General features: G+C 36.1%; 1 protein-coding gene across 1 annotated transcript; it reads left to right on the top strand.

The window, feature by feature from the left end:
• Positions 1-334: 334 nt before the first annotated feature.
• LOC128638806 (transcription factor HES-5-like) lies at positions 335-1,109 on the top strand. Its single transcript, XM_053690946.1, has 3 exons — positions 335-427; positions 603-777; positions 877-1,109. The coding sequence occupies exons 1-3, from the start codon at positions 362-364 to the stop codon at positions 1,107-1,109; spliced, it is 474 nt and encodes a 157-aa protein (XP_053546921.1). The 5' UTR covers positions 335-361.
• Positions 1,110-8,906: the final 7,797 nt, after the last annotated feature.

Genomic DNA, 8,906 nt, shown 5'->3' with positions numbered 1-8,906 from the left:
AGTTATATTGCTGTTTTAGGTTTACATCCCAAATAATACTTCTCATACCATACAAAGCAGGTATATTGCTTGTCTTAGACTAACAGATATCTTCCCACACTCACCAATCTTCCCTCTATCCTTTGTATTATTGTCTTGCACATCAGGCTCCAGATGTCCCTGTCTCCTGTCACCATATAATGGGACACACTTCTATTGTCCCTGCTGGGCTGTGATTGGCTGCTGAGTGTGGGAACCTCTGCACAGCCAGCTACTCACACATTATTATGCAAAGAGAGCACTATATAGAGGGAGCGTTTGCTGCTCAATCTAGTTTTCTCTTGAATCTGATAACAGGCAACTTGAACATTAACTGAACAGGATGGCTCCCTGTATCATCACTATGGAAAGTGCTCATAACAATTGCGAGGAAAAGGGTCTCAGAAAGGTAAATATTGTTTGTTATTTAGTAAATAATGTAACAAGCTTCTGCTACACCATATACTCAATACATATAGAAACTTGAAAAACACTACAACAGACCACCTCTTTTGAATCTGTCTCAGTGGAATGTATTTATTTAAGTTGTCATATTCACACATTCTTGTATGTTTTCTCTCCAGCTAAGGAAGCCAGTGATTGAGAAGATGAGGAGAGATCGTATTAACAGCAGCATTGAGCAGCTCAGGATATTGCTGGAGAAAGAGTTTCAGAAACAGCAACTTCCATCCAAACCAGAGAAGGCTGATATCCTGGAGATGACAGTGAGCTTCCTGCAACAGCACCTGGCTGCTAAATGTAAGTATCTTTTTTGTTTGTTTCTTAAACAGAAAACTGCTCTTTGTCAAAAGTCAGATTATATTGCTGAGTGCTAATCAATTTGTTTTTCATTTATAGCAGCAACATCACCCAGCCTGTCCTACAGAGAAGGTCACTCTAGATGTCTCCAGGACTCTCTGCACTTCCTCTCCCTGCAGCCACAGTCAGAAGCTCAGGTGAACCTGCTGCATCATATCCAGGGACCCCAATGCACCCCAGAAGTTGCACATCTACAAGTGCAGTCCCCTTATGACTCTCACATCAATCAGACATCTCTGAAGGACATCACAGCTCTATGGAGACCTTGGTAATGCAGAGATTTTAGAAGGGAGAAGATTTGTCATGGAGCTTGGGAACTATTTACTTCTAAATATTGTCATCAAAAGAATTAACTGGCTCTAAACAAATTAAGGACTCTATTCGATTTTTGCAATTGTGAGATAAAATATGGTTGGCAGAGATTGCTCTGTATGTCTAGAGCTTATGTATATGCAATCCACATCAACAAAGAATATTTTTTAAATTTTGTTCACCTGATTATAGTGTGTGTAGTTCAGTATGATTACAATGTGTAGCTATGCTATTCAATGGGCATATCACCAGGTAATAAACTGGTGTATTATTGCAATACCTGCTACCTTCTGTGAAGGATATGTGCTGATGTTTCAGCCTTTATATGAGTAGGGGGATGCTCTCATTATAAAGTATTTTATAGAAATAGAAATTAGTCCATTAGATTTGGTGTATTTAATACACTAGAAAAATTGCATTTAACTCTTTCTTTGCAAAACATAAGGAGCTGCAGGTGTTTATGGAAATGAGGGGGTTAAATAGATTGCTCCATGGAGTATGGAGTATTACCTATGGTATCCATAGAAAAGTGTTGTATTGAAACATATTGTTAGATATCTCAGTCTTGCAAAGCAAACTATTAATATTGTTATTATGTATAACTCTATAAGTATATCATATAGATTGTTATAGTATAGAGAGTCATTTGCCTCATAGAAGTGATCAGTGAAAATGTATGTTTAGCTGTAATATCAGCATCATATGTTATGAATTTTGTATGTTCCGGTACATGGGACACCTATTAAAGATATAGTGAAAGGGAAATAATGTTCTCAGTTAGACTGCACAATATTTGTGCTTCAAATGTTCTGAGAAATTTTCACTTAAATGTAAAACTTATTATAAAGCTACTTTTCATTTTAAAGATTTTTTTTATTTTTTTAAAAATCTAATTTATTTCCATGTTAGACTGTGGACACAGAAATCTGTGTTATGTCTACAAATTTAGTATTTTTCTATTTAAAAATATATTGTTTTGTTGTTGCAAAATGCAATATTATAATAAAAGATACAGTTTATTTCTATTACTGAAAAAAAAAAAATATGAAACTAAATAAAATCTATTTATTTTACACAAAATGTCCTGTGCAACTTTGTTTTACATTTGAATGTACTTTGGTTTAAACATTGATATATTGTTGGTTGATAAAAACAAATCACATCAGTTAAATATTTGATCTCCTCTCATTTAGCTTCCATCTCTTTCAGTAAGTTGCAAAATGACACCATTAAACAATTTTACATCTAAAACAAAGTTAAATATAAAAAGCAGTATGTCACATCACATAAAAATGTCACATTATAGGAAAATGTATTGTCAACACTGTCATCTATCCAATAAATCATCACTAACATAAAATCAGTCACTAGTAGTGGAATTGACCAAGGGCCACATGACATTATACCACATAAGGAAGGCATCAAAATAAAATTAGATTATAATCACATTTGTCCTCAAAGTACCGGCCCTGGGGCCATATGCGACTCTCAAGATAGTTTCATCTGGCCCTCATTTGTTTATCAGCTAAATCATTAATTGGGGCCACTACTGAGTAGTCACTCAGCAATGCGCTACTCGGAGCTAGCTGCTGATTGGTGGCTGCAGATATATACAATTACTCTCATTGGTTAACTTGATGTGTTCAGCTAGTTCCCAGTAGTGTATTATTGCTCTTTAAAGGGACAGTCAAGTCCAAAAAAAACTTTCATTTTTTCAAATAGGGCATGTAATTTTAAACAACTTTCCAATTTACTTTTATCAACAATTTTGCTTTGTTCTTTTGGTATTCTTAGTTGAAAGCAAACCTAGGAAGGCTCATATGATAATTTTTAAGCCCTTGAAGGCTGCCTCTTTTTTATTAGCTTTTCACAGCAGGGGAAAGCTAGTTCATGTCAGCCATATAGATAACGTTGTAATCACGTCTGTGGCTAGTGGCAGACACTGCACTAATTGGCTAAAATGCAAGTCAATAGATAATAACTAAAAGTCATGTGATTGGGGGCGGTCAGAAGATGCTTAGATACCAGTTAGTCACAGAAGTAAAAAGTGTATTAATATAACTGTGTTGGTTTATGCAAAACTGGGGAATGGGTAATAAAGAGATTATCTATCTTTTTAACCCCTTAACGACCGAGGACGTGCAGGGTACGTCCTCTAAAAAATGTCAGTTAACGACCAAGGACGTACCCTGCACGTCCTCAGTCTGGAAAGCAGCTGGAAGCGATCCTGCTCGCTTCCAGCTGCTTTCCGGTTATTGCAGTGATGCCTCGACATCGAGGCATCCTGCAATAACACTTTCTGGCCATCCGATGCAGAGAGAGCCACTCTGTGGCCCTCTCTTCACCGGACATCGATGGCCGGTATCGTTGGTGGGTGGGAGCCGACTTGGGAGGCGGGTGGGCGGCCATCGGTGAGATCTGGAAGGTGGAGGGGGGCGGGATCGGGGGCGGAGCCTTCAGGGGCGCGCACGGGCGCGTGCGCGTGCACGGTGGGTGGCGGGCGGGCGCGTGCACGGGGCGGGAGCGGGTGGGAACCGCTACACTACAGAAAAAAAGTAAAGAGTAAAGTGTATTAAAAAATGAAATAAACATTTTTTTAAAAAAGCATTTAAGCGATCTGGAAGGGGTGGGGGGTTGGTATTGGGGGGGGAAGCTACACTACAGAAAAGGGAATTTTTTTAATAAAAAAACATATTTTCACTAAAATGGGTACTGGCAGACAGCTGCCAGTACCCAAGATGGCGCACATTAAGTCAGAGGGGGAGGGTTAGAGAGCTGTTGGGTGGGGGATCAGTGAGGTTGGGGGCTAAGGGGGATCCTACACAGAAGCATATGTAAATATGCTAAAACAAAATGCACAAAAATGCACAAATTTTCCTTTTATTTTAGTACTGGCAGAGTTTCTGCCAGTACTTAAGATGGCGGGGACATTTGTGGGGTAGGGGAGGGAAGAGAGATGTTTGGGAGGGATCAGGGGGTCTGATGTTTCAGGTGGGAGGCTGATCTCTACACTAAAGCTAAAATTAACCCTGCAAGCTCCCTACAAGCTACATAATTAACCCCTTCACTGCTAGCCATAATACACGTGTGATGCGCAGCGCCATTTAGCAGCATTCTAATTACCAAAAAGCAACGCCAAAGTCATATATGTCTGCTATTTCTGAACAAAGGGGATCCCAGAGAAGCATTTACAACCATTTGTGCCATAATTGCACAAGCTGTTTGTAAATGATTTCAGTGACAAACCTAAAATTGTGAAAAATGTAATGTTTTTTTTAATTTGATCGCATTTGGCGGTGAAATGGTGGCATGAAATATACCAAAATGGGCCTAGATCAATACTTGGGGTTGTCTACTACACTACACTAAAGCTAAAAATACCCCAAAAAGCTCCTTACATGCTCCCTAATTAACCCCTTCACTGCTGGGCATAATACACGTGTGGTGCGCAGTGGCATTTAGCGGCCTTCTAATTACCAAAAAGCAATGCCAAAGCCATATATGTCTGCTATTTCTGAACAAAGGGGATCCCAGAGAAGAATTTACAACCATTTATGCCATAATTGCACAAGCAGTTTGTAAATAATTTCAGTGAGAAACTGAAAGTTTGTGAAAAAATTTGTGAAAAAGTGAACAATTTTTTGTATTTGATCGCATTTGGCGGTGAAATGGTGGCATGAAATATACCAAAATGGGCCTAGATCAATACTTTGGGATGTCTTCTAAAAAATATATATATATGTCAATGGATATTCAGGGATTCCTGAAAGATATCAGTGTCCCAATGTAACTAGCGCTAATTTTGAAAAAAAAAATGTTTTGAAAATAGCAAAGTGCTACTTGTATTTATGGCCCTATAAGTTACAAAAAAAGCAAAGAAGATGTAAACATTGGGTATTTCTAAACTCAGGACAAAATTTAGAAACTATTTAGCATGGGTGTTTTTTGGTGGTTGTAGATATGTAACAGATTTTGGGGTTCAAAGTTAGAAAAAGTGTGTTTTTTTCCATTTTTCCTCATATTTTATAATTGTTTTTATAGTAAATGATAAGATATGATGAAAATAATGGTATTTTTAGAAAGTCCATTTAATGGCGAGAAAAACGGTATATAATATGTGTGGGTACAGTAAATGAGTAAGAGGAAAATTTCAGCTAAACACAAACACTGCAGAAATGTAAAAATAGCCTTGGTCCCAAACGGACAGAAAATGGAAAAGTGCTCTGGTCACTAAGGGGTTAAACAACAAAAATTCTGGTGTTGACTGTCCCTTTAAACTAAGGCTAACGAGGGAAGCAAATTTGATAATAGAAGTAGATTGAATAGTTGTTTAAAATTGCATGCTATACCTGAATCAAGAAAAAAAAAATGTCCCTTTAACAATTACATACAGAATTAGTTACTTTTAGAGTGACATAGAAGAAAATACTGCTAGAAAATTATATTATTGCACAGTTCCTTGCATATAACTGCATGTTTAACCCCACAAATATGTTAAACACATAGTTCAAGTCAACCCCATAGCAGCATTTTACAACTACTGCTATCAATAAGATAATGTATAACTTTTATTTCACAGCCCAAAAACACAGATCTTATTAGAAAGGATAAAGTATGAAGCAATGTTAGCACTTCCCTTCAGGTGTTCGCTGCCAACCCCGGTTCTCCCAAACCGTGTATAGAAGCAAAAAGTGTTGAAAGTGGCGGCGCTGTTTCAACTCCAGGGAACCAAGTTGCCCACGTCCTCTAAGTCAACCCCTTGTTGGTTTTATTTAAAATACAGCTCTATTTTAAATTAAACCTGAAGCTGCACTTGAAGACACATTTGTCTGAAATCTGCAACACTATTGTCTTTTATTTTGGAGGTGAAAGCAACAAGGTTGACTGAGGACGTGGGCAGCTTGGTTCCCTGATGGTGACACAGCGCCGCCATTTTCAACACTTTCTTCAAAACCACATATCTGCTTACAAGTGCCTACACATTTAGTGGTATAGTTTGTCAGTGGCTGTACTATGCAGTCAAGTAACCAGAACACAATCTGAATGGTTACAGTTGGTTAAGAGATTTAAGAATATTTTTACATATTCTTGTATTGATAAACTACAGAATAAAGAATGAATATATTTAGAGTTGTCTAGTAATAATATTGTATAAGTGATCTCACTAATGATATTGAATATCACAGTTTAATATGAACATGAAAGCAAGAATCTGTTAATGTTATGATCTCATCATTTGTCTACAGTATATATATATATATATATATATATATATATATATATATATATATATATATATACAGAGAAAAAAACTAATCCTCCCACCAACTACAGCCACCTGTGCAACTAAAGCAGATGATATTCTCTAAAACATAATGCACTCTCAGGAATTTTTCCAAAGCAAGGTCATCTTTATTACGTGACGTTTCAGAGAACTCAAGTCCCTTTCTTCAGATCAAAAAAAGGGAACCTTTTTTTGATCTGAAGAAAGGGACTGGAGTTTCTTGAAACGTCATCTAATAAAGCTGACCTTGCTTTTGAAAAATTCCTGAGAGTGTTTTATTTTTTGGAGAATATATATATATATATATATATATATATATATATATATATATATACTGTATATATATATATATGCACCCATATGCAGATCATAAACAAGATGCTGGATTTATATTACTTTTCAAATCAATGCAAAGCAATTTTAAAGCGATACTCGCATTCCACTGTCCTAGTATTTCCTATAATTTATTTTATATTAAGATGCTGTTTAAGAACTATTTTATTTGTTGACTTTTCTCACAGATAAGTGCAAAAAAAAAAAAAACATCCAAAACTACTGGAATATATATAAAACTTTCTAAATTTCAAAACTGGATGTAAAACATCAATTAATCTCCATTTAATTTTAATTAGTATATATGTTTGATTTTGCTTTATTTTGTTTAAAAAACGTACTAACCCAGATCTTTTGCTTACTTATAAATGTCAATACCGATCATCAGCCTCAAATATTATTGCAAATCAATTACATATTTACATGTAGCTGTAAATAAAAACTGCAAGGTATTGTTGTAAACATTAAGAGCTATATTACAAGTGGAGCCCAAAATATCACTGTGCACTGGTATTACAAGTTAGCCGCAATGCGAAAGCGACCTCCCGTTCGCATTGCATGGAACCTTTGCTCTCACAAGAGCGTACTTCCGTAGGCTCCAATGGGAGCATCATTTTCATGCCATCAGAACCTGGCACATTGAAGGATGGAGGCAGCTTAGTTATATATTCTTACAGGGGTAAGTCACAAAACGATGGGCAGCAAATGTTAAATATATATGTATATGAATATATACCTATATATTTGTAATTATACGTGCATATACAGATATAAACACATAAATATATATGTATATAAGCATATACATATATATTTACAGGGAACACACAGTTCCCCATAGACCCCAATGTAAAGGCACTTTTCAGTGCTGTTCTTTTTCTAACACCCCACGCCTGCCAACTTTAACACCTAAAAACTGCTTCATGCTGATATTTTTTTTTTTTTAATACAAAACTAAAATCTAGTTTATTTTGGGGCCAATCGAGGCACTTTTGGAAAATTAACCAGAGAGCTGATCTCTGGTTAATTTTCAGGGCGCTAATTGCTACAGCAAGCGCTTGTAATCGTTTACGGGCACACAATAAATTAGTGCTCCATTTGTAATCTAGCTCTAAATGTGTTACTTTTAAACTGTTTTGATTAGTTCAAATTCTTGAGGATCATAAACAGGCCAAGATTTATGAATCAGCCTGCTTGAGCCCAAGTGCAATAATGTGGTTTTGTCCAGATAAAGATCTATTTAAATCCTTGCCTGTTTGCAGACCCGAATTTACACTTGAAAAATACTTATGAACATGCAGGTAGCAGGGCTGCTCTGAAACTGTAGGTTCTTAGTCAAGTTGAGCCCTGCATTGTGTATATTTCATAAGTTCTCTATTAAAGGGATAGTATACACCAATTTTCATATAACTGCATGTAATAGACACAACTATAAAGAATAGTATGCACAGATACTGATATAAACATCCAGTATAAAATTGTTTTATATAAAAAGCTTCCAAATTAGCTCTGTTCAAAAGGTAGCTGGAAAGCCCACTGCAAATGGGAAATATCAGACCCCCCCCCCCCCCCCTTGCTTTGCATATGAAAAGACCCTTTTCACAAACAGAAGCAAGCTGGAGTAGGTATATGTCGGTATTCCCCTAAAACTTTGGGGCTTGGTTAGGAGTCTGAAAATCAGAGCAATGTTATTTAAATTAAGCAAAACTATCCATTTAAAAATAAAAAAAAACTTTATGGGCTATATAAATAGATCATCTACAAAACATTTCTGAAAAGAAAAAACGAGTGTATAATGTCCCTTTATGGAGCAAAATAGAATTCCATCTTTAAGAACACAACATTAACATATGAAAAGCTTCTCACGCTTTCTCACGCTTAGAATCAGATCGTAGACATTTGTTGAATAATATAAGAGATATTCTAAACAGTGACAGTAGTCACAGAACGGGCTTAGAAATACAATAGGATGATTCGGTGGGAAGATTGAACAATGACTGCCCTATCTGCAGGACACTGCAAGTAAAGACTTTTGAGGTGTAGTTAAAAAAAAAATATTTACTGCTTTATATATATATATATATATATATGAGATCTGATACTTGTGTCATGATGTACTTCTGTTATAAATAAAAAAAAT

Source organism: Bombina bombina, chromosome 8 (genome assembly GCF_027579735.1).
Source record: "Bombina bombina isolate aBomBom1 chromosome 8, aBomBom1.pri, whole genome shotgun sequence".
Taxonomy (NCBI): Eukaryota; Metazoa; Chordata; class Amphibia; order Anura; family Bombinatoridae; genus Bombina; species Bombina bombina.
This window is presented reverse-complemented; position numbering and strand designations above follow the sequence as displayed.